Source organism: Haliotis rufescens, unplaced genomic scaffold (assembly GCF_023055435.1).
Source record: "Haliotis rufescens isolate VD_foot unplaced genomic scaffold, xgHalRufe1.0.p SCAF_14, whole genome shotgun sequence".
Taxonomy (NCBI): domain Eukaryota; kingdom Metazoa; phylum Mollusca; class Gastropoda; order Lepetellida; family Haliotidae; genus Haliotis; species Haliotis rufescens.
In genome coordinates this window covers 14,556,673-14,584,161 of record NW_025963824.1, presented here as the reverse complement: position 1 = coordinate 14,584,161, position 27,489 = coordinate 14,556,673, and the positions used below count along the sequence as shown (strand labels likewise).

Genomic DNA, 27,489 nt, shown 5'->3' with positions numbered 1-27,489 from the left:
TTATTTACAGACTGCCGCCATAGAGATGGAATATTCCTGGTTAGAATTGATCCTCAGCATCCCATGCTTGTTATAAGAGGCGACTTATGGGATCGGGTGGTCAGGCTCGCTGACTTGGTATCCCAATTGTGTAGATCGATGCTCATGATGTCAATCACTGGATTTCTTGTCCAGACATGATTATTTACAGTCTGCCGCCATGTAGATGGAATATTCCTGCCTGCAGCATTAAAAAAAACCAAACAAACAACTCAAGGACATGAATCTGAGAAATTCTGTGCTAAAAATAGATCCAAATTATCACAAAGCGTCAGTGTACAAATCAGATTATATCAAAAACATATATACGCCTTGGTATATATCCATGCTGCTGCCATCTGGCAACAATAGATGTTAATTTCGCATGATATAAACACTGCTGGTATGAAATGTGCAACATATTTCCCAGAATTCTTCCCGCTTCCTTGACCAGGAATCGTGTAGACGGCAGGCTGCCGGCGCCGTGCCAGGACAAATAGATTACTCATACGTGTGAAATGAACATGCTGTCCGTCAGCTTTGTGTGGGGGGTCGACTTGTTTGTGGCAAAAGAAATGGATGTTTGAGACATTTTGGGATGACATTTTTTGAAAGGTTGTGTTTCTGTACTATGTCAAATAAATAGAAAATACTTGAGAAATAAATTCAAAATGCAGCTTCAGAAAGAGAACAACGAATCAATATTATTTTAGGCTTTGCAAGAATGTTCCTCCAGTGTTCGAAATTAAACATGGACGTCAAGAGGTCTTTGAACATGTCGTCACCCTATTGTTAAGAAGTATGGGTTTACCGTATTTGATGTAATAAGCACCCCGCTCTAATAAGCGCCCACAGCGATATTTGCTAATTTATTGGCTAGTGAACAATCCCAATTAGCACCCCTTCTGATTTATCGATGTACACAAGACTTAATTATTCGCGTATGATACGCACTCGTGTTTTACAATGCACCCTTAATTATTGGCAATTAAATTCTGGAAAAATATATCTGTCGCATATGAACATTTCAGTCTGTCAGCATAAACCATGAAATTTGTCTTTCAACTCTGTTTTTTCCACCAAAATAATATTCTAATAAGAGCCTCCTATTTCTTATTTTGAGAGTGCCCTGGGCGCTTATTACGTCGAATACGGTAGGGGTCCTCATGACCCCTGGGCCTCCTGAATTTTGAACAGCCTTTTATCAGGCACTCGCAAATTAAGGTGAGGTGAGGTGAAATGGTTTTAATGGCACATTCAAGATAAAGCACTTATATAGTGACATGCATGCATGTGTGTGTCTGCTTGTACTTCACATGCAAGTTTAACATGAACACCCCACTCAGACGCAGTATAGTGACTCCGAGCCGACGCGAAACCCTTAATGCCAAGTGCCAGACAGGGTAACAACAAGTACCATGTTTTAACATCTTTTGGTATGATGCAGACGGGGATGGCATCTCAGTGGGTTAGCAGCCACATATACACACCATACAGTCAAACATCATTGTGTCAAATTACTGTTGTCTCAAAGTAAAATCTTTGTCCCTTGGTTTTTGTTCTTTATTTATCAAATTTCGGTTACTTCTAACCTAAGATAACTCAAATTATTGATGTAGGTCACTTAAACTTCGACAAGACAGTGTGCAATAATTAGGAATGTGACATTAAGAGTGAGTGAGTTTGGTTTAACGCCGCTTTTAGCAGTATTCCAGTTATATCACGGCGTGTCAGTTTCATGTGGGAGGAAAGCCCGAAGTAATGCAGATCTTAGATGTTTACCACTTCGGTGAAACCCACAAGCACGGGTATGGTGCTGACAAACCTAGAAACATAATTGGGGCGAACCGGGATTCGAACCCACAATCATAGGTTTCTGGCATGCCCAAAGGATGCAACTCTGCATGGCGAATCGCGGTGCCTTAGACGACTGGCCAACCCGTGCCCCCTGATGTAAAGACTCATTTCATCTCAACTCATGTTAATGATACAGGTGCAATGTCTCAGTTTTACACAGGCCACTTGTAACAGCAAAACATTCGCTGGAATTGGGCCCCAGACAGAGGAGCATCACGTCTCTCTCACATTATGAGTACCGTGTTCAAGGTAATAAGCGCCCAGGGTGCGCTCAAAATTAGAAATAGGGGGCTCTTATTAGAATATTATTTTGTGGAAAAAAACAGTTGAAAGATAAATTTTGTGGTTTATGCTGACAGCCTGAAATGTTTATATACGAAAGATATATTTTTCCAGAATTTAATTGCCCATAATTAAGGGTGCATATAACACACAAGTGCGTATTATATGCGAATAAATAAGTCTTTTGTACATTGATCAATCGGAAGGGGTGCTAATTGGGATTATTCACTAGCCAATATATTAGCAAATATCGCTGTGGGCGCTTATTAGAGCGGGGCGCTTATTATGTTAAATACGGTAGTTACAGAACAGACGCTGGGTCTACAATATCACTGAATGAAGGCAGGGATTGCAAACTAAGCATTTGGCAGGCGAAATTGGAAACAAATTGTGATTTATTTGGGATAACTTTCTTAGTAAAGTGCGGATTCTAGTACTCTTTGGGGTTAAGTTCCGTCGCCATCCGAGACTTCCACAAGTGGGCTGAGTGGGTCAGATGAAGAACTGTGTGTGCTGGCAAAAAGGCGCCTCACTCTGACAGTGTGGGTTCGAATCCCGGATGGGACTCAGCCCTATGAAGTACTAGAATCTTTTTAAACTTGGTGAACACTTTGCTCATATTTGCCTTGTTTTTTAATGTTTTTATTTGTTTAAATTCTGAGGTATTGCCAATTGTTTATGCAAATTGGGAATATTTGATGTTGGTTGGTTGGTTGGTTGGTTTGTTGTTTTACGCCACACTCAGCAATATTCCAGCTATATGACGGCGGTCTGTAGATAATCAAGTCTGGACCAGACAATTCAGTGATTAATATCATGAGCATCGAACCACGCAATTGGTATTCGATTGCCTGTATCAACCAAGTCAGCGAGCCTGACCACCTGATCCCGTTAGTCGCCTTTTACGACAAGCATAGTCGCCTTTTACGGCAAGCATGGGTTGCTGAAGACCTATTCTACCCCGGGATCTTCACGGCCAGAATATTTGTTGTCATTTACTGCGGACTTGGGACCGAATATCAACCTCTGAGGCCTGGATGTGTGAAATTCACTCACTCACCATAAAACAATTAAATACAACTATCACGTCATTACACACTATGAACTTGTGTGTCATGTCAAAACCATGGGCACCTCTTTTTAATTGAAAAATGTCTCAAATATCAAACAAGTTAAATTTACAACATGTACGTATTTTGACTTTATGAAGTTAATTACTATGTGATTTGTTTACAGCCGCCAAGCCAGCCAGCTTTCTTAAATTATAAAATAGACACAATCATGGTAATTAAATTGTATATTTCTTACAGAAAGGTGAAGATATTCGTCTTTGAGAGCAGCTTTTGCCTTCGCCTTTAAGCACACTGTTTGACATTTAGTACAATAGCCAGGATATTCCTCCTGTTGAGGAAATCCAATATGGCCGCCAGCTGGTCGGCCACAATTGTTGGCTGGTTGCCACGGAGATGCTAGATCTACCTCAGACTGTGTTGTCCCGCCATTCTTGAAATAGTGACTGAATGTTATCTCACGGCCCGTGTCTGGACACTGGGGCAATGGGTTTGTGTGTTTGTGTGGAGATGTGAGACGGGCTATGTGGGGCCTCACCAAATAGATTGTTACTTCAATGTGTGTGTTCATGTACACGTTGTAAGAAAGAACACAATTACCCTGTTAATGATTTTGTTGATGCTAAATACTGGGGCTATTGTGTGAAAAACTTACTGGCCCATCCAACTTTTCACTAGACTTGAACCAGCAGACTAGCGGATTTGTCGAACCCTATTCAGTAGATCATCAAAATATTGTTTTAGTTTAAAGAGGTTTCCATGAATTTTAATTATTTAAGAATTGTTTCTAAATAATTACTACTCAAATCTCCCATGAAGTATAAAGACAACAATGAGACAATGAGCAGGAATACCTGATAATATTTAGTTGCCTCTTGTGAGGTGCTGGGACTTACACTGACCATGGAGGCTTTAAATTACAAGAGTTTACAGCAATTGTTCAGGTGAGCTTATAGTACTGGGGACACATTCTAACCTAGACCCAAGGAGTCTAGATAATTACAAGAGTTTACAGCAATTGTTCAGGTGAGCTTATAGAGTACCGGGGACACATTCTAACCCAGGTCTCTTCAGGAATATTAGGGGCGGTCGGGTAGCCTAGTGGTTAAAGCGTTCGCTTGTCACGCAGAAGACCCGAGTTCCATTCCCGACATGGGTTCAATGTGTGAAGCCCATTTCTGGTGTCCCCCGCCGTGATATTGCTGGAATATTGCTAAATGCGGCGTAAAACCATACTCACTCACTCACTCACTCACTCACTCACTCACTCACTCACTCACTCACTCACTCACTCACTCACTCACTCACTCACTCACTCACTCACTCACTCACTCACTCACTCACTCACTCACTCACTCACTCACTCACTCACACTCACTCACTCAGGAATATTACTTAATAGTAACTCTCCAGTGCAAACTATTCCAACTTGGCATTTCACCAGCATCTATGATCCAAAAGCACATGCAACTTATATGATAGCTTATATTCTACCAGCAGAAAGGATCAAACTGACCCAATGTGTTAATTCCCTTTGAATGAATACGAAATATTGGCTACTTTTGCTTAGCAACAGTTCCAAATAGTGGCCATGTCGTGCTGCACTGTTCCTCAGCTGTGTGTGATAAGCTCCTGGTAGTGGGGCGTGTGTTTTGCCCAGGCCTTCCGCTATTACGTAGGCGCCAAGGTATTGTTTCCACGGTATAAAACCCTACCCTTTCCAAATGGTGCCCATATATTTATGATCTTTTTCGCTTGGAGGAGTCTCCTGGAGCCTGAGTTGAGGGTTTGGTACTGGATATTTGGATGTACTCAAGTGATCGGTAGGGTTAGATTTCACATTTTGTCGTAAACTTTGGGCTGATTTGAAATGCTTTTGATTGATATATTTTGTGAAATTATACTACGTTTGGATCTTGATATACTTGTTGCTTGTTGTAATCTGGTTGGGTGGGAGTTAGATGATTTTGTACAAGGTCAGATTTATTTGTTTGTTATGTTAAATTATAATATTTTTTTATCATCCTGAGGTACTTCTTGTTCCAAGTTCAGGCTATTGTAGGAGGTAAGATTTTTTTGGGAGACTTTCAAACTTTTTTATTTGTACTGAACTTGTGTCATTTTCTTTTTTTTCTTCTTTAATCATATTTTGTTCCTTTTGCAATTTTTTTGTAATTTTTTTTCCAAGTACAAAATATTCTCTTTTTATAGTTACTTCATAGAGAGGGCACTATTGGAAAGTATATTATTTAGGACTCCATCGTAACGGTGGATGTGCAGTCCTATGTAGACTGTGTAGCTGAAGATTGTGACTTATCTCCTATTATTGTTTATAAAAAGAGTTTCAAAAGTTTAACAAGGTTTGTGTGGGTTCGTTATGAAATTGAATATTTTTAAAATTATTTTTCAAGATAAACATTATAATGTCTTTAAATGGCATTTTGAAGTGATACACATGAAGAGAAAGTTTACAGATGCCATGATAAAGATATTGACATCCATGAATTCTCTCTTTTACATTATACCGTATGTGGATTTTCCCAAGGCGTTTAAGGTATGATAAAAGGAAATGGCAAATGACCTTTTCTTAAAATTATGTTCTGCAAAAGTATTTGTGATGATATTGGTTTATAAATAAATGAACATTAATATCAACTTTTATGATACGGCTTTAATGTCACGTCCATCCTCCGGTTCCTGATTTGAGCTAAACACAATAAACTGTCATTTAGCATCAGACACTGTAACACCCACCAGTCACTAGTCTAGACTGTCATATTTCACAGGAACAAATTTGTTTTCTTCCTGCCATTGTTTTTCGTTGAAGGTTGCATTTATTAATAACCTTGGCAATAAAGATTGGCATGCATATCTTACTGATTACATGTTAAGATTATTTTAGCAATGTGAAGCATGCTTTCTCCTGCAGACGAAGGGTTGCCCAGGATAGAGTTCCAATCTTTAGGAGTGGCAGATTTCTATGATCGAGGGCTTGAATCTCAGTTTTCGCCCTGATTATGTTTCTAGATTTGTCAGCACTATATGCCTGCTTGTGGGTTTATCCCTAGTGGTGAAGGTGACGGGTCTAAAACAATTAGGGCCTTCTTCCTACATTAACCTGATGAATACAGGTGTTGTAGCTTAATGGCTGTTCAAAGCAGAGATACACTCACTCGCTCACTCACTCACTCACTCACTCACTCACTCACTCGCTTGCTCACTCCCTCACTCACTCACTCACTCACTCGCTTGCTCACTCCCTCACTCCCTCACTCACTCACTCACCCACCCACCCACCCACCCACTCACTCATTCACTCACTCACTCACTCACTCACTCACTCACTCACTCACTCACTCACTCACTCACTCACTCACTCACCCACCCACCCACCCACTCACTCACTCACTCACTCACTCACTCACTATGTGCTCACTCACTCACTCACTCACTCACTCACACTTGCTTGTACCCCAGGGATATTTCCAGTGGTTGCCAGTTTTGGATGATAAATTCATATCACACAAATATTGACAGAACATATATATTTACTCCCACCCCCACCAAACCCCCCTCACCCCCACCAAACCCCCTCACCCCAACCCCCTACTTCCCCTCCACTGATGCCTACAAACCACATGCAGGCCATGCTAGCTATGGTGAAATCTTTAACCGACACCCATTGCATCAGACAAGGTTTCATGTCAAAATCTATACTTAGAAATCTATAGAAGATTTATACAAGTGCTCCGCAGCTGGAGACGTTTTTCTTGCTATTTTCTGCGGAAACACCGCACAGGACTGGAAAGGCGTTGGCTTCTCGTAGCTGTACAGTCCTTCGTCTTGGTCTACCTTTGATGGGTCGGATAAAATGCCTGGAGAGTGACTCTCTCTTCCTGGTTATTGTTATAAGGGCAAATGAGAGAGCTTGCAATGTTTGTGTGGGTAAAGGGCAATATTGTCGTCATTTTATCTAAACAGTAGGTGTGGTAGTATTTGTGAGATTAATTCTGTTTGAATATCATGACTTTGTACTGTTAGATTGGTGGTAAACAGAGGAATTTCACTGTTCTTTTTTGTTGTTGGTTGATTTGATAATGGAGCATCTGGTAGATTTATTTTGGCTGAAATGATTATGACATTCTTCTCAGATGTTTAAATCTCATGAAGCAAAATGTTAATATCCCACACCCTAAAACTGTGAAATTGCTGACATCCTCAAAGAGATTTTCAGAAGTAGAAACAGATTTCTACTTACTGATGCTTGACTTTTGTCAATAGAAGTTGAGGACCAACACCAACACTGACATATAAGAGGCTACTAACGGGATCGGGTGGTCAGGCTTGCTGACTCGGTTGATGCATGTCATCGTATCCCAATTACGTAGATCGATGCTCATGCTGTCAATCACTGGATTGTCTGGTCCAGGCTCAATTATTTACAGACCGCCGTCATATAGCTGGAATATTGCTGAGTGCGGCGTTAAACAACAGACAGACAGACAGAAAATATAAGTACCCTGAACCCCCATTTACTGTCTGTATCAATAACATAAATTATTCAAAATACTTTAATTAAAACATTTTGAAAATTTATCTAATAAAGTTCAAAACACAACAATTTAATTGAGAGGATTTTGAAAAAAATATGTTTGAAATTGGAATTTGTTCAATGCATATTTATTTATTTTATTTTTTTTGACCTACCAACCTCCAATTTACAAATTTAATTTCTTGCCTGAATTCCGTTCATGGACACAGTGTAGGCAGCCTGTTCTTAGTGTTCCGGTCCCCATGGGCTATACAGGGTAGAGTAGGTCCACCTGAGCCTATCCTGGTCTTTGGGGGGGTCGGGTAGCCCAGTGGTTAAAGCGTTCGCTCGTCACGCCGAGGACCTGGGTTCAATTCCCGACAATGTGTACAATGGGTACAATGTGTGAAGCCCATTTCTGGTGTCCCCCCGCCGTGATATTGCTGGAATATTGCTAAAAGTGGCGGAAGATCAAACTCACTCACTCACTCACTCACTGCCCTGGGCTTAGAAGCCAACATGAATTGGGTTGTCATACTCGGGAACTTAATGGACAACATGTCAACGTATCCTGCTGTCATAGGTCATGCTCATTATATCAACCACTGGTTTTATTACAGTCTGCTGTCATAAAGCTGATTCTGAGTGCACAATCAAACAAACATTAAATAGGTCTTCAGGAACCAATTCTTCCCGTAAAAGGGGATTATCATTGTCAATGGTTAATGGGATCGGGTGGTCAGGCTCGCTGACTTAGTTGATTCATGTCATCGGATCCCAATTGTGTGGATCGATGGTCATGATGTCAATCACTGGATTGTCTGGTCCAGTGAGACTCACTTATTTACAGACTGCCGTCATATAGCTTGAATATTGCTGAGTTTGGCGTTAAACAACAAACAAACAACAACAACAACAACAGCAGCCTTTAAACAACCAGTCTTCACCAAACAATCCAGTGTAGTCGCCTCATGCAACGAGCATAGGTTGGTGGGGACCAATTCTAACCCGTAATCTCCAAAGGATAATGTGCTCTTTCTAACCTGAGCCTTGAAGGAGAAATCCTGATTGGCGCCAACTCATTATCTAACACTGACTTCTTGTTCACCTGAACCAATGCTGTTACCACTTGAAATTATGGACGCCTTATGGTGTCCTGGTTAGAACATGCTCCCAGCGCGCTACTGGTTGTAGTGCGAGGCAACTAACTTGGATCTCGTGGTGAGGCTGGTGTCTGGGTTGATGACGTTATTATGCTGTGATAATCTTATTCATTTATGATCCAAATTCCAGTCAAGTAGTTTTCAATCCCATGAAGTCGTACATTAGAATGCAGGTGAGCTACAGAATGTTTTTCCCTGGTTAAAACAGCAGCACTGACATGACCCTCGTCCTGACAATGAATCCCACTGTTCGGTATAATCACCTCCACAATTGTTCACGGGGGGGGGGGGGGGGGGGGGAAATGATTCCCTCCTGATGTGGTGTGGCGGCCCAGCTGGCTGTGAGGTACATGTTTACATCTACACTGACCCAATACCCTGAACTAACAAACAGCCACAGGAAACAGAGACATCCATGCTTGGTCCAACTGTAGGGGAACAGACATTCATGCTTGGTCCAGCTGTAGGGGAACAGACATCCATGCTTGGTCCAACTGTAGGGGAACAGACATTCATGCTTGGTCCAACTGTAGGGGAACAGACATTCATGCTTGGTCCTGTAGGGGAACAGACATCCATGCTTGGTCCAACTGTAGGGGAACAGACATCCATGCTTGGTCCAGCTGTAGGGGAACAGACATCCATGCTTGGTCCAACTGTAGGGGAACAGACATCCATGCTTGGTCCAACTGTAGGGGAACAGACATTCATGCTTGGTCCAACTGTAGAGAAACAAACATTCATGAATGGTCCAACTGTAGGGAAACAGAGACATCCATGCTTGGTCCAACTGTAGGGAAACAGATCAATGCTTGGTCCAACTGTAGGGAAACAGACATCCATGCTTGGTCCAACTGTAGGGAAACAGAGACATCCATGCCTGGTCCGACTGTAGGGGAACAACAGCATTCATGCTTGGTCCAACTGTAGGAAACAGAGAGATCCATGCTTGGTCCAACTGTAGGGAAACAGAGAGATCCATGCTTGGTCCAACTGTAGGGAAACAGAGACATCCATGCTTGGTCCAACTGTAGGAAACAGAGAGATCCATGCTTGGTCCAACTGTAGGGAAACAGAGAGATCCATGCCTGGTCCAACTGTAGGGAAACAGAGAGATCCATGCCTGGTCCAACTGTAGGGAAACAGAGACATCCATGCTTGGTCCAACTGTAGGAAACAGAGAGATCCATGCCTGGTCCAACTGTAGGGAAACAGAGACATCCATGCTTGGTCCAACTGTAGGGAAACAGAGAGATCCATGCTTGGTCCAACTGTAGGGAAACAGAGAGATCCATGCTTGGTCCAACTGTAGGGAAACAGAGACATCCATGCCTGGTCCAACTGTAGGAAACAGAGAGATCCGTGCTTGGTCCAACTGTAGGGGACAGACATCCATGCTTGGTCCAACTGTAGGGAAACAGAGAGATCCGTGCTTGGTCCAACTGTAGGGGACAGACATCCATGCTTGGTCCAACTGTAGGGAAACAGAGAGATCCGTGCTTGGTCCAACTGTAGGGGACAGACATCCATGCTTGGTCCAACTGTAGGGAAACAGAGAGATCCGTGCTTGGTCCAACTGTAGGGGACAGACATTCAAGCTTGGTCCAACTGTAGGGAAACAGAGAGATCCATGCCTGGTCCAACTGTAGCGGACAGACATCCATGCCTGGTCCAACTGTAGGGAAACAGAGAGATCCATGCCTGGTCCAACTGTAGGGAAACAGACTTCCATGATTGGTCCAACTGTAGGGAAACAGAGACATCCATGCCTGGTCCAACTGTAGGGAAACAGACATCCATGCCTGGTGCAACTGTAGGGAAACAGAGAGATCCATGCTTGGTCCAACTGTAGGGAAACAGAGAGATCCATGCCTGGTGCAACTGAAGGGAAACAGACATCCATGCCTGGTGCAACTGTAGGGAAACAGACTTACATGATTGGTCCAACTGTAGGGAAACAGAGACATCCATGCCTGGTGCAACTGTAGGGAAACAGAGAGATCCATGCTTGGTCCAACTGTAGGGAAACAGACTTACATGATTGGTCCAACTGTAGTGAAACAGAGACATCCATGCCTGGTCCAACTGTAGGGTAACAGACATCCATGCCTGGTGCAACTGTAGGGAAACAGAGAGATCCATGCTTGGTCCAACTGTAGGAAAAAAGAGAGATCCATGCCTGGTCCAACTGTAGGGAAACAGACTTACATGATTGGTCCAACTGTAGGGAAACAGAGAGATCCATGCCTGGTCCAACTGTAGGGAAACAGACATCCATGCCTGGTCCAACTGTAGGGAAACAGAGAGATCCATGCCTGGTCCAACTGTAGGGAAACAGACATCCATGCCTGGTCCAACTGTAGGGAAACAGACATCCATGCCTGGTCCAACTGTAGGGAAACAGACTTACATGATTGGTCCAACTGTAGGGAAACAGAGAGATCCATGCCTGGTGCAACTGTAGGGAAACAGACATCCATGCCTAGTCCAACTGTAGGGAAACAGACTTACATGATTGGTCCAACTGTAGGGAAACAGACATCCATGCCTGGTCCAACTGTAGGGAAACAGAGAGATCCATGCCTGGTGCAACTGTAGGGAAACAGACATCCATGCCTAGTCCAACTGTAGGGAAACAGACATCCATGCCTGGTCCAACTGTAGGGAAACAGACATCCATGCCTGGTCCAACTGTAGGGAAACAGACATCCATGCCTGGTCCAACTGTAGGGAAACAGACTTACATGATTGGTCCAACTGTAGGGAAACAGAGACATCCATGCCTGGTCCAACTGTAGGGAAACAAAGACATGTAGCGTGACATGTAGTGTGTAGTAACACTTAGTAGTTTCCCTGTATAGTGAGTGAGTAGATATTGTTCCATTCCAGTTGGAACTTTATTCCAGCGTTGCATACATATGGGAAATAAAACCTCAGTTTTGTGTGACAAGCAAATGCTTCACAACTTGGCTACCTAAAGGCCCCTTCTGAAAGAGCTAAACGTAACACTGAAGTCTTTGATAGACGTTTAGAAGTTGGAAGAACAGAAATACATGGCACTATTTATGGATAACTTCTTTTTTTCTTTGTCACGACATTCAGAACTACTCCTCGCTCCTTCATCAGGTAAATGATGTAGCTCTCTGAAGAGTGAGGGTTTCACACGACGCACAAACGTAGAGAATGGATGCAGAAAAAGAATATACCGCATCCCAAGGGAAACACAATATTCATTGTACCTACAGCGCATCAAGAGCAGTTATAGGTGTCTGTTATTTCATCCTTCAATCAGGGGCACGGGTGGCCCAGTCGTCTAAGGCGCTGCGATTCGCTGTGCAGAGTTGCGTCCCTTGAGCACGCCAGAAACCTATGATTGTGGGTTTAAATTTAGGTTCACCCCGATTATGTTTCCAGTTTTGTCAGCACCATACCTGTATTGTGGGTTTCACCAAAGTGGTAAACGTCTGAGACTTGCATCACTTTTCTCACACATCAAGCTGACACGCCGTGATATAACTGGAATAATGTTAAAAGCGGATTTAAACCCAACTCACTCACCCATCAATCAGGACCACTGTCCACATGATCACTGATTCATTCCAGGCTCTAAAGTAATTATCAAAACGTACAGAACTCTACAGCATTTCATTACTTTAAAGGGGGCGGTCGGGTAGCCTAGTGGTTAAAGCGTGCGCTCGTCACACCGAAAACCCGGGTTCGATTCCCGACATGGGTACAATGTGTGAAGCCCATTTCTGGTGTCCCCCGCCGTGATATTGCTGGAATATTGCTAAAAGCAGCTTAAAACCATACTCACTCACTCACTCAGTCATTGCTTTAAAGGACCCTCATAGGACCCTGAAAATTCAAGCTAAAACGCTGAGCTCGGAAACGCGACAAGGAATAAAACTAGTTGTTATCCATGAACAGTGTGCAAATAAACGTCAGCATCCTGTTAGACAGTAGACAATTAACATCCACATGGATGTAGTGAAACTGTTCACTCCCCTAGTTCAAGCCTAATGTAACAGACGTAAACATTTCTAGTGGGTAAATAACAGCTTTTAGGCAATTAATATAAACAATGAATTTATGAATTTAAATGTGTTTCGAAATTGCTTTGTGTGAGGTCCTTTTTAATGGGTTTATTTTCGTGTACTTGCGTATCCGCCCAAAGTGTATGCATTTGATTTCCTCTTTCAGACAATTATATTTCTTGATCAGGGGTTTACTGGGTGCATAAATCTTCTACAATTCTTAAAATGGTACATGGAGAGATCGTAATTTATCGCGCATTACGTTAAAATACTGGCTTCTGATTGGTTGAGGTGTGAGCAACTATTTCCACGTGCCCTTCTGAAATATCAATCAAAACACTGATTCCAATTGCGTCGATCGATGCTCATGATGTCAATCACTGGATTGTCTGTCAGACTCGATTATTTTACAGACCGCCGTCACATAGCTGGAATATTGCTGAGTGCGGCATTAAACAACAAACAAACAAACAAACAATGAAAACACATCTTAGGTAACTCTCACATAAATATCGTTGGGCTGAAATGAGCTGATGTTTATCCGAATCCATTCGGTAAAGGGAAGTAACTTGGTTCATTTGATCGTCTGCTAGCTGTCAAACTGGCTGAATCAATGCGTTTTACTTGGTATATTCTGGGTCTGCATGATTGAATGTCGGTGAGATAAATTTGTTGTCAACCGATCCCTCTCTTGGGGGTGGGGTTGGTTGTTGGTGGGGTGGGACGGAAGGGGTTGCATTATTCTTTGGTGCATTCTATAGCATACATATAATATCATGGTGAAAACTCTATTCTGATAAATAATGCTTCGAAGTTGAAGTTTGAAGTTTCATATCAAACCCAGAAATCTATAATTATCAGAAGGTTCCAAATCATGAGTGGTGCTATGCTATGTCACAATACATCCGGGGTAGAATAGGTCTTCAGCAACCCATGCTTGCCGTAAAAGGCGACTATGCTTGTCGTAAAAGGTGACTAACGGGATCGGGTGGTCAGGCTCGCTGACTTGGTTGATGCATGTCTTCGGTCCCAACTGCATGGATCGATGCTCATGTTGTCAATCACTGGATTGTCTGGTCCAGACTCAATTAATTACAGACCGCCGTCATATAGCTGGAATATTGCTGAGTGCGGCGTTAAACAACAAACCAAACCAAACCAAAATCACAATACCACTTGCAAGTAAATAGAGGATATTATATTCGTGTACATGTCATACTATGTTTATGACACAAGCGTCGTAAACATAGTGTGACATGTACATGAATATAAAGTTCTATTTATTACCGAAGAAGATGTATCCACAAACAGAGACAAATTTTAGTGTTTACCTATAAGGACAACAAGTCACAAGAGCAGCAGAACCACAATTTGTTGAATGATGTCAACAATCTTCAGCTATGACATCATTTCTAGTGTAGCGTCATTCCAACCTCACGTCACAATAAGATTCGAATGTTGTCAACAATGTCGTCAAAGTTACGGAAACAATACATTGTTGTCTTGTGACGGGATATGACCCAAGGGCACGTATGATTTTTATGAACCTCAATATGTTTGCCCTCGTAGGTGACCCGTGAAGATCCAGGGTAGAATAGGTCTTCAGCAACCCATTAGCCGTAAAAGGCGACTGTGCTTGTCGTAAAAGGCGACTAACGGATCAGGTGGTCAGGCTCGCTGACTTGGTTGATGCGTGTCATCGTATCCCAATTGCGTGGATCGATGTTCATGATGTAAATCACTGGATTGTCTGGTCCAGACTCGATTATTTACAGACCACCGTCATATAGCTGGAATATTGCTGAGTGCGGCGTTAAACAACAAACCAAACCAAACCCTCGTAGGTAATGAAGTGTATTATGTCACATGTGGCCGGCCAGTAGGTCGCAGTGATTACCTTTGACCCCCATGTTTATGCCTGGGCCTCCCAAAGTTAGCCCACTGGACTCACAAATAGATAGACCAAGGTAAAATCCTGGAAAAGTGAGTTGTGTTTCACCATTCAAATCCTTCACAACAACAGACAATGGCTGTGGAAGGAGGCGACAGATTTAGATGTGTGGTCACGCTCAGGACCATGGCTGCTTGTGTGTTCTCATCGCTTGAAAACGTAGGATGATGCTTATAACATTAACAGCTAGGTCGTCTTGATTATAGACTTGGGAATCCTTCCTTCCTGTAGAGCTAAATTCAGTCTTGAATCATTCTGAATATTATTGCTGGGATACTAAGGATTGCGTCCCAATTGTGAAAGGGTGGCTTTGAGGTAGGGTTGATGTGGGTGAGCGTTGTGGCTGAAGCGCTGGTGGCCGGGTTGCCATTGCACAGATGGGTTCCATGCGTTGAGCCCATTTCTGGTGTCCCTGTGATGTTCTTGGAGTGAGTGAGTGAGTTTGGTTTTACGCCGCTTTTAGCAATATTCCAGCAATATCACAGCGGGGGACACCAGAAATGGGCTTCACACATTGTACCCATGTCGGGATTCGAACCCGGGTCTTCGGCGTGACGAGCGAATGCTTTAACCACTAGGCTACCCGACCGCCCCTGATTTTCTTGGAATAGTTCTAAAAGTGGCATGAAAACCATACTCACACTATTAGTAGGCATGGTTCTTGTGATTCTTGCAGCTGTGTTGTACAATAAGTGCGATTAAACATGTTGAAATGGTAGCAAATTTCAGAATTAAATAAAATCAACACTTTATCAAATTTTGGGGGCATGTTTTTGCACACAAAACTTTGACAATGTCAATAGTTCATTCACCAGTCAATGGATCAGGGTGTAGTCCATTTTCATTCTCAGCTCCCTGGGGAGTATACAACCCAACCCATATCAGTTAAAGAGTCAGATTGTTCTTTTCTTTCCCCAGGAGGGATTCTAGTGGTGAATAGGGGCGGTCGGGTAGCCTTGTGGTTAAAGTGTTTGCTAGTCATGCCGAAGACTCGGGTTCGAATCCAGACAATGTGTGAAGCCCATTTCTGGTGTCCCTCGCCGTGATATTGCTGGAATATTGCTAAAAGCGGCGTAAATCCACACTCACTCATTCACTCACTCTAGTGGTGAATAAATGGCACTGCAGCTTTAGATAAATATCTAAAGTTTCGAATTAATTTTATTAGTTACACCAGAGCTCCAGATAAGCTTTTGGTGTTGTGGGTATTTTACCCATGCATTTTAAAATCATTGGGTATCAGTAATTCTATCTGGGTATTCAAATTTCTGTTACCCACTAGTTTTTACACATGTGGGTATTTAAGTTAAATATATTTAAAAACACTATTTATCTAGTCCCTGCAAACTGGTGTCGTGTGGGTTCGAGAGCTTTATAGGACTCAAAAATACCACGATACTTCCAAAGGAAAGTGTGATCACCAGGCAAATGATCATGATGTAACTGTCATCGTGGAGTTTGGCAAGGTTGACGGAATGCCTGTTTATAATTTCAAAATAAGTTACTGATTTGCTAATCGAATACGCAGGGTTACTTCACAATATTTTGATGATAAACACAAGTTTAATTTTTGTAGCTTATCTATATTGTTCGTTGCGTATTTGATACGCTTGGATTTTATTTTATTTTTATTTTACTGCGTATTTCTGCATTTCTGATGCGTATTTTACGTAGATACGCAGCTTATCTGGATCTCTGTTACACCCATCTTTAATTACCAAAATGTTAATGATATCCAAACAGCTTTTTTGTTCTTGATGAATGTTTTTTTTTCAACGACAATGTTATTGATTCCGTGTAACATGGTTTTCATGTTCAAGACGATATCAAGAAATGAAACATTTATCCCTATTTATAAACATGATAAAGTGGCCCACCAAAAATACCTGTTTACTGTTTCATACAGTTTCCGTTCATCAAGTCTGTGAGTTTGACTTTAATCAGTGCAGAGCAGTGCGAGAATATCTTATTTATACAGGAATAGCCAAATCGTTGGCAGTGTTTATGATTTCTGTAACAAGAAAGCCGTTTCTCACTGCCGACCACTGATGGGAAGGTAATTAACCAGCGGAAATGTGTTGGTGAATCATGTTTAACTATCAGGCCAGGTCGGGGTAACATGGCTGAGTGCAAGCCGACTGCTCTCTCCCACTACACGGAGGGCCAAGTCTGATGGGTTGTGATTGGCTGTGCAGAGTTGTGTCCCTTGTTCTTGCCAGATTTGTATGCTCGTGGGTTCAAATCCCAGATTTCTGCTGTAATGATATTTTTTTTTTGTCATGGGTGCCTGTGCTTGTAGGTATTGTAAATGTCTGTGACATGCATCACTTTGGGCTTTTCTCCTACACACACTGGGCTGATGCAATGTGATGTGAGTGAAATACTGTGTTAATTTAAATTGTGTTAATCCATGATCACCTGCTCCAGGCGGCTAACGGGATCGGGTGGTCAGACTCGCTGACTTGGTTGATGCATGTCATCGATCCCAATGGATCGATGCTCATGATGTGAATCACTGGATTGTCTCGTCCAGACTCGATTATTTACAGACTGCCGTCATATAGCTGGAATATTGTTGAGTGCGGGGTTAAACAACACATTCACCCTGCCACTCCCTCACTCACTCACTCACTCACTCACTCCCTCACTCATCCTGCCACTCACTCACTCACTCACTCACTCATTCACCCTGCCACTCTCTCACTCACTCACTCACTCACTCACTCACTCACTCACTCACTCACTCACTCATTTACTCACTCACTCACTCATCCTGCCACTCTCTCACTCACTCACTCATTTACTCACTCACTCACTCATCCTGCCACTCTCACTCACTCACTCACTCACTCACTCACTCACCCTGCCATTCACTCACTCACTCACTCACTCACTCACTCACTAACTCACTCATCCTGCCACTCACTCACCCTGCCACTAACTCTCTTCTTCAAAACGAGTTCAGGGGATTCTAAGGCCTCTTCACATACTTCACATCCAGACATTTGAATGTGTCCTATGTATAGGTGAATCCCCTCTGTCCCCAGATACAAGAAGAAAGTGGAGCGAAGGTGCACTTCAAGGAGGAGAACGCACTGAGTACAACAAAAGAAGAGGAACGGACTGTGGTGATCCGCGGAACCTCGGACGCTGCTCAACACGCGGAGCTACTCATACGCAGAATAACCGCAGAAATGCCGGACATATTCACAGAAGAGATCCGTGTACCGGGCTATTGCCTGGGAAGGATAATAGGTAAGCGACACCAATTGGAAATGTTCTGTTTTGCAACTATTTTCTCCAAGATTGAGTGAACTTTCCTCCTTAATTTCCCCATATTAAAAGGGTAACGCTATTTTTCAGGGCATTATCATTTGCGGAAGCCCGAGGTTTTCCATTAGCTGCGGGCTTCTGCAAATGATAATGCCCTGAAAAATAGCGTTACCGTTATTATAGCTAAAATGGATGGAATTTGTTATAAAATAAAAAGAAACAACAATATCGGTTTTGAAACATTTACTGCAATCAACACGAATGTCACTGACCCACTTTGACAAATATGGAAACGTCAAAGAACAAACCAGATGACGTCACTATTGAACGTGACGTCACCTATCCCTAACCTATGACGTCACCTAACAACGGGCGTGACAATGGCCCATCGTCAATCAATATGAGGGCATTATCAAGTTACAGTGGCCCGCTCATTTCTGATAACATGTGAGCGGTTTAATGATAATTCTATCCATTTTAGCTATACCATATGATAAAGGACACATATTGCCCTAAGGAATGGCAATTTCGAAAGTTGCAGAATACTTACATACAGTAAACTTTATTACTGAAAATATTTTTGACTTTGGTGTCGACATTTCACAACTTTTGAGGTACAATCAACGTAGTACTTTTTCAAAGCGTGTCATATGACCCTTTCTCAAAAGTTGTTTGTACAAGGTTACAAAATTCTAGGCCTCAGTGATCTTTCAGTCTTCAGGTCGTCATGTGAAGGACATTTCCAAATGGGGCCAACATGTCCGATGCAATCCCTTATAGACTTATAGGGGGGCGCGGGTGGCCCAGTCGTCTAAGGTGCCGCGATTCTCTGTGCAGAGTTGCGTCCCTTGGGCACGCCAGAAACCTTTGATTGTGGGTTCGAATCCCGGTTCGCCCCGATTATGTTTCTAGGTTTGTCAGCACCATACCCGTGCTCGTGGGTTTCACCGAAGTGGTAAATGTATGAGACCTGCATCACTTCGAGCTTTCCTCCCACATTAAGCTGACACGCCGTGATATAACTGGAATTCTGTTAAAAGCGGCGTTAAACCCAACTCACTCACTCACCCACTTATAGACGTATACTATACGTTCCCGTGTTTGTTCAGGTGATCAATTGACTTGCCTTTGCGTGTGTTTGTGATGGGTGCCATTTGGGCAGGATACGGTCACCTTTTCGTGAACACCTCATAGCACCACTATTTGACAGTGATTCCTACACATACTCATCATATAGTCAGAATCGTACAATTGACTCTCCTTGTAGTGGAGGTTCTTATGATTATGAAAAGGGTATTGTTGCTTATAATCAAATAAGGGGGCACGGGTGGCCCAGTCGTCTAAGGCGCCGCGATTCGCTGTGCAGAGTTGCGTCCCTTTGGCACGCCAGAAACCTATGGTTGTGGGTTCGAATCCCGTTTCTAGGTTTGTCAGCACCATACCCGTGCTCGTGGGTTTCACTGAAGTGGTAAACGTCTGAGACCTGCTTCACTTCGGGCTTTCCTCCCACATTAGGCTGACACGCCGCGATATAACTGGAATACTGTTAAAAGCGGCGTTAAACCCAACTTACTCACTCACTGTAATCAAATAAAGATTGTTCATACGACAGGAGAAAATGTTTCTAGATATATGAGTGAGCCCTCAACTCAAGATGTTTTTTCACAATATGTTTTTACTCTTTAATACTACTACTTCTATACAATAGGCCAAGGTCATAGACTTGCTCATGTTGATATTTAGTGAATACTCCCCCAAACTTTTCTGAAACCATTAGCCCTTGTTCGTTGGTTGGTTGTATAACGCCGCACTCAGCAATATTCCAGCTATATGACGTCAGGCTGAAAATAATCGAGTCTGGACCAGACAATCCAGTGATTGACATCATGAGAATCGATCCACGTAATTGGGATCGATGACATGCATCAACCAAGTCAGCGAGCCTGACCACCGTATCCTGTTAGTCGCCTCTTACGACCAGCATAGTCACCTCATTAGCCCTTGTAATGGTCTGGGACCCCCAAGCAAAAAGTAGTCAAACACATAGTTCTCAATCATCAGATAAATTCCAACGTAAACAATTTCTTTAGTCTTTCCTCATTTCTTAAGTATGGCTGTTAAAAAGGATATAAAAATAAAGAAATATTAGCTCATCTATCAAACCTTGATGACACATCGTATTAGTGATTGTGAATATTGTTTTAGAAAAAATCATTAAAATACAAACTTGTTTAATTACCAGGGATACAAAATGAGAGTACAATCAGTACTAGGCTGGAAGAAATTTGATCTGGCAGGGGTTTTGAAATAGTTCTGAAAGTCACTCTCATATTTTATAAAACCCATATCAGACAAGGCAGGACAAGGCAGGACAAGGCAGGACATCTTTGGCACACATGATGTGTATAATTTAAGAATTCGGCAAAACTTTTAGAAATTCTTGCGAACAGTTACAGTAATATTTTTGTGTATCAGTCTTAATTATTTTCACCAGAAAAAAAAGGTATCTTGATTAATGAAGTCCAGTGTATAAGTTAACTGTATGAGGAGTAACATCTGATGAAAAAAGGAAGACATTTGCAGATTTTAAATGGCTTGTTATTTACCACTGGTAGACACACATGTGGTACAGATGTGCACATGTTCATGAAAAGTTGGCGCCGCATATTCTAGGATGATCCCAATTCACACCAGGCAACCACGTTCATGAAACTGTTCCACACACGAAGGTGACAGCACCACCATCATGGGATAACTCGCCTCTGCATCTCGTCTCAGGCTACCGTCAGAGCTCACATATTCAGAGTACTGTTAGCTCTGTCGATTCAGTAAATTAACCCTAAACATATCAGGTGAGGTGAGGTGAAATGGGGTTTAACGTCGCGTCCAAGATTATTGCACTTATATAGCGACATGCATGCACGTGTATGTGTGTGTGTGGCTGCTTGTACTAGTCTGGACTGATGCCGATTTATAGTGCTAGCTCACTGAGATACCATGCCGCAGTTGAACATGAATACCCCACTCAGACACAGTATACTGACTCCGAGCCGACCAGTCCTTGTTTAAGCCCCTTAATGCTGAGCGCCAGACAGGGTAACAACAAGTACCATCTTTTAACGTCTTTTGGTATGACGCGTCCGGGGATCGAACCCCGGACCTTCCGCTCTCCGGGTGGACACTCTACCACTGGACCACGGAGGCGGTCTAGGTTTGGAAGAGAACCGCTCTTCGGGCCGCTAGGTCGGGGGTATAATAATAAAACTGACATTTAACTGACATTTAAGTATATAGTTATAAGTATATAGTTAAAGCAAGGTTCCGTCTGTCCGTCTGTCTGTCCGAAAACTTTGTCTGCACAATTTCTCTTAAACTATTCAGTGGATTCATCTCAAACTTAGTACATATAATCTGTGTCATATGGAGGGGTGCAGTCAAAAGAAAAAAATTGTTTTTATTAATTTTCTATTTTTTTATGAATTTTTCAAACCCTAACCCTATCCATTATTTAATTTGAAACTACTGACACACTAGGCCGGTCGGGGGTATTAGTGAGCCATTATTATTATTATTATCATCATTACCATCATCATCATCATCATTATCGTCAATATGATTATTATTATTATTATTATTAAGAACTGCATCAGTATTATTTGTCCTTAGGATTGTTTTCTTCTGAAATCTGTTTTAGTGGTATAAGGGGAATAACTCTATCAGAACTAATCACCATCTTTCACAATTGCAAACATGACTTCTTCTGTTAAATTTGTGGATAGTTATTCGAACATGTATTTAAAACCAGAATTTGTTGTTTCTTTCAGGACGAAATGGCGAGAACATCAGGCAGATGTCTCGTGCATCAAAAGCCAAAATCTATATTGACCGAACCCAAGACGCATATGGCAGAGACGCCCCTCGAACTGTCGCCATAACAGGCTCAAGGCAACAAATTGATCTTGCCAAGGTTTGTCTTGAGCCCACGTTATTGACCCAACTTCCAACTGTAACCAGACTCGAACTGTGTTCACCTTGTCAGACAAGGACGACACTGACGTACACTCTGTCGTCTAATGGATGCAAATTACAAGCTACATTTTCTCCGTTCGATTTTATAATTTTTCTGTTTTCTGTTTAAGTCGTGCTTAATGAGTTACTGATTTAAAAAAACAAACAAACTTTCTCTAAAATTTCAGCGGGGGCACGGGTGGCCCAGTTCTCTAAAGCCCCGGGATTCCTAGAAACCGCCAGAAACCTATGATTGTGGGTTCGAATCCAGGTTCGCCCCGATTATGTTTCCAGGTTTGTCAGCACCATACCCGTGCTCGTGGGTTTCACCGAAGTGGTAAATGTCTGAGACCTGCATCACTTCGGGCTTTCCTCCCACATTAAGCTGACACGCCGTGATATAACTGGAATACTGGTTAAAACGGCGTTAAACCCAACTCACTCACTCACTCTAAGATTTCAACAGGTACAAAAAAATGACCTGATGAGTTAGGTGACAACAAACATTGGTTGCTTGGGACCTTCTTTGACCTGGAATCCAACAGGATGGTGAACTGCCATTTACAGGGATGAGAATTTTTCGCTCATCCTCAGAATGAAAGTTATCCCATAATGTCAAGGGTAACTTCTGGGATACTTCAGAAATAAACGACGAGTGGGAGTTGTTTATCATACAATAAAACACTGGAAGAAGAATAAAACATGAGGGACGCAGCCCAGAGTGGTTTATTCTCACTACAATGTTTTATTGTACGACAAACAATGACCACGAGTCATTTATTTCTAATGTGAGATATCAGCATTACGTAGTCTCTTTAAGGATGTTAGTCAAAAGTAGACGCTTTAAAAATATTTACTCGTATTTGAATAATGACTCCCTCGATAGAATCCGACCGCGGCAATGTCAGACAAATCCATCTTTTGTACAGTGGGGTTAAGTTTGGTCATAATCTCACAATTCTCAAGTCATATAACTGTACCTTTTCTCCCAATAACGATTGTTATATCTCTCCCACTTTTCAAAAGTAAGTATGGGTTGCTGAAGACCTATTCTACCTCGGATCTTCACGGGTTCCAGAAATGACATCATGATAGGTCAATGTTTTATTGTGACACAAACCACGCTTTGTTCTGCATAGTTGCTTACGATTTATCGCGTAGCTATCTTATTTGCCTTTACAATTTACGCATTAATCAAATAGTCCCACAGACCCCCTGATAACTTTCAGTATTTTAGAAGAAAAAAAAGCTCTCATCCCTGCATTCTCTCACTCACTCACCCAATGGGTGAGGGGCGGTCGGGTAGCCTAGTGGTTAAAGCGTTCCCTCGTCACACCGAAGACCCGGGTTCGATTCCCGACATCGGTACAATGTGTGAAGCCCATTTCTGGTGACCCCCCCGTGATATTGCTTGAATATTGCTAAAAGCGACGTTAAACCATACTCACTCACTCACGCTCACTCACTCACTCACTCACTCACTCACTCACTCACCCAATGGGTGAATAATGTACCAGCGTGAACATGAATAATGTACCAGCGTGAACATGAATAATGTAGCAGCGTGAACATGAATTATGTACCAGCGTGAACATGAGTAATGTACCAGCGTGAACATGACTAATGTACCAGCATGAACATGACTAATGTACCAGCGTGAACATGAGAAATGTACCAGCGTGAACATGACTAATGTACCAGCGTGAACATGACTAATGTACCAGCGTGAACATGAGAAATGTACCAGCGTGAACATGACTAATGTACCAGCGTGAACATGAATAATGTACCAGCGTGAACATGACTAATGTACCAGCGTGAACATGAATAATGTACCAGCGTGAACATGAATAATGTACCAGCGTGAACATGAATAATGTACCAGCGTGAACGTTAATCATGTACCAGCGTGAACATGAATAATGTACCAGCGTGAACATGAGTACTGTACCAGCGTGAACATGAGTAATGTACCAGCGTGAACATGAATAATGTACCAGCATGAACATGAATAATGTACCAGCGTGAACATGAAAAATGTACCAGCTTGAACATGAATAATGTACCAGCATGAACATGAATAATGTACCAGCGTGAACATGACTAATGTACCAGCTTGAACATGATTAATGTACCAGCGTGAACATGACTAATGTACCAGCATGAACATGACTAATGTACCAGCGTGAACATGAGAAATGTACCAGCGTGAACATGACTAATGTACCAGCGTGAACATGACTAATGTACCAGCGTGGACATGAGTAATGTACCAGCGTGAACATGACTAATGTACCAGCGTGAACATGACTAATGTACCAGCGTGAACATGACTAATGTACCAGCGTGGACATGAATAATGTACCAGCGTGGACACGAATAATGTACCAGCGTGAACATGACTAATGTACCAGCGTAAACATGACTAATGTACCAGCGTTAACATGAATAATGTACCAGCGTGAACATGAATAATGTACCAGCATGAACATGAATAATGTACCAGCATAAACATGAATAATGTACCAGCGTAAACATGACTAATGTACCAGCGTTAACATGAATAATGTACCAGCGTGAACATGAATAATGTACCAGCATGAACATGAATAATGTACCAGCATAAACATGAATAATGTACCAGCGTAAACATGACTAATGTACCAGCGTGAACATGAATAATGTACCAGCATAAACATGACTCATGTTCCAGCGTAAACATGACTAATGTACCAGCGTTAACATGAATCATGTACCAGCGTGAACATGAGTAATGTACCAGCGTGAACATGAATAATGTACCAGCGTAACCATGGGGATGTTTGTATTGACAGGGTCTGATTGGAGAGAAGGTAGAGGAGGAAGAAACGTTCCGTGCCAAGGAGGCTGTGTCAGCAGCTAATCAGGATCAGAGAGGCAGAGAGAAACGCAAGGATGAGGAAGGAAGCGCCCACACACTGCAGGGAGCAGGTAGGAAGGACTTTCATTGATCGATCCCGAATTTGAAGAAATCTGATTGGTTCATATTGAAAGAAGTCTCTTTTGATTTGTGTGTTTAAACTTTCAAAGAAAAAGGTCTCAAGTCAAACATTAGATTTGAAGTTAGGAAGATTAGTATAGGTACACTCAAAATGGTGTTAAACCAAACTCACTGTTAAAGTGAGAACCGTACTTGTGCAAGTTAAGAAGTCTCCCCATGCGGCAGGAAGCAATTGACTCTGTGAGGTAAGTCAGCACTGTTGCCTGTAAGGATGCTGTTGTTGCTGTTTCAGTTGTGACACAAGAGGCTTCGTGGGATGAGACAAAGAAGGCTTCTGATTGGCCAGACCAGAAGGACTACCTGGAGGTGTACGTGTCGGCGGTGGAGAACCCCGGCCACTTCTGGATCCAGATCCTCAGCTCCACCGCGCTACAGCTGGACCGAGTCACCGAGGACATGACACGATTCTACACCACGGACGAGGCAACCAGGGTACGTGGGGGGAGCTGAACCAGGGTATAAGGGGGGGGGGAGGGTGAGCTGAGCAAGGGTATGTGGGGGAGTGGGGGAGCTGAAGCAGGGTATAGGGGGGAGCTGAAGCAGGGTATAGGGGGGAGGGGGGGAGCTGAACTAGGGTATAGAGGGAAGGGGGAGCTGAACCAGGGTATGTGGGGGGTGGGGGAGCTGAAGCAGGGTATAGGGGGGAGCTGAAGCAGGTTATAGGGGGGAGTGGGGAGCTGAAGCAGGGTATAGGGGGAAGGGGGGAGCTGAAGCAGGGTATAGGGGGGAGCTGAAGCAGGATATAGGGGGGAGTGGGGAGCTGAAGCAGGGTATAGGGGGAGCTGAAGCAGGGTATAGGGGGGGAGGGGGAGCTGAACCAGGGTATAGGGGGAGGGGGAGCTGAAGCAGGGTATAGGGGGGAGTCGGGAGCAGAAGCAGGGTATAGGGGGGAGTGGGGAGCTGAAGCAGGGTATAGGGGGAGCTGAAGCAGGGTATAGGGGGAGCTGAACCAGGGTATAAGGGGAGGAGGAGCTGAACCAGGGTAAAGGGGGGAGGGGGAGCTGAACCAGGGTATAGGGGGAGCTGAAGCAGGGTATAGGGGGAGGGGGAGCTGAACCAGGGTATGGGGGAGCTGAAGCAGGGTATAGGGGGAGCTGAAGCAGGGTATAGGGGGAGCTGAAGCAGGGTATAGGGGGAGGGGGGAGCTGAACCAGGATAAAGGGGTGAGGGGGAGAGCTGAACCAGGTTATAGGGGGAGGGGGAGCTGAAACAGGGTATAGGGGGAGGGGGAGCTGAACCAGGGTATAGGGGGGAGCTGAACCAGGGTATAGGGGGGAGCTGAACCAGGGTATAGGGGGAGCTGAACCAGGGTATAGGGGGAGGGGGGAGTTGAACCAGGGTATAGGGGGAGAGGGGAGCTGAACCAGGGTATAGGGGGGAGTGGGGAGCTGAACCAGGGTATAGGGGGAGGGGGGAGCTGAACCAGGGTATAGGGGGGAGGGGGGAGTTGAACCAGGGTATAGTGGGGAGGGGGGAGCTGAACCAGGGTATAGGGGGGAGGGGGGAGTTGAACCAGGGTATAGGGGGAGGGGGGAGCTGAACCAGGGTATAGGGGGGAGTGGGGAGCTGAACCAGGGTATAGGGGGGAGCTGAACCAGGGTATAGGGGGAGGGGGGAGCTGAACCAGGGTATAGGGGGAGGGGGGAGCTGAACCAGGGTATAGGGGGGGAGTGGGGAGCTGAACCAGGGTATAGGGGAGAGCTGAACCAGGGTATAGGGGGGGAGGGGGAGCTGAACCAGGGTATAGGGGGGAGTGGGGAGCTGAACCAGGGTATAGGGGGAGAGGGAGCTGAACCAGGGTATAGGGGGGAGCTGAACCAGGGTATAGGGGGGTAGAGGGTGTGTGAACCAGGGAACCCCCAGTTCCTCACGAATTGTCACTTGCTTAAAACAATATGTGGTCACATTCAGCATAAGTCATCATCTTACAAAAGACAACTCCAAATAAATAAAAACATGATCAGTTTTAATTACTGGATGGATGTACATTTAAAAAACATAAAAATCTTACACAATAATTATCCAATCACTGTTACCTGATGTCTCAATCTGCACTGAAGGCTCTCTTCCCAAACAACTGAGGAACAACTGATTCTGACTTGGTGCAGAATCTGTAGGTTAGTAGTGTAGGGGAGGTAACTCTTGGTGCCTTGGCATCTCTCGCAGATGGAGAGTGACTTTGGTCATGGGATTTTGGGTCAGATGTGACTTGGTTTATTCCTGGCTGTACTAGTATGAGTTCATACCCGATGTGCCAGG

The 27,489-nt window shown here is 43.4% G+C and overlaps 1 protein-coding gene across 7 annotated transcripts in view; it reads left to right on the top strand.

The window, feature by feature from the left end:
- LOC124124414 (titin-like) overlaps window positions 1-27,489 on the top strand; it is a 158,951-nt gene that overhangs the window by 42,210 nt on the left and 89,252 nt on the right. For 6 of the 7 annotated variants that reach the window (XM_048395765.1, XM_048395768.1, XM_048395769.1 and 3 more), the window contains 4 exons: window positions 17,957-18,164; window positions 22,007-22,149; window positions 25,025-25,160; window positions 25,463-25,662. In XM_048395765.1, coding sequence (XP_048251722.1) covers window positions 17,957-18,164; window positions 22,007-22,149; window positions 25,025-25,160; window positions 25,463-25,662 — 687 coding nt within the window. Of the gene's footprint in view, window positions 1-4,974; window positions 5,051-17,956; window positions 18,165-22,006; window positions 22,150-25,024; window positions 25,161-25,462; window positions 25,663-27,489 lie in introns of those variants that run through there. The other variant, XM_048395767.1, reaches the window with a different exon arrangement.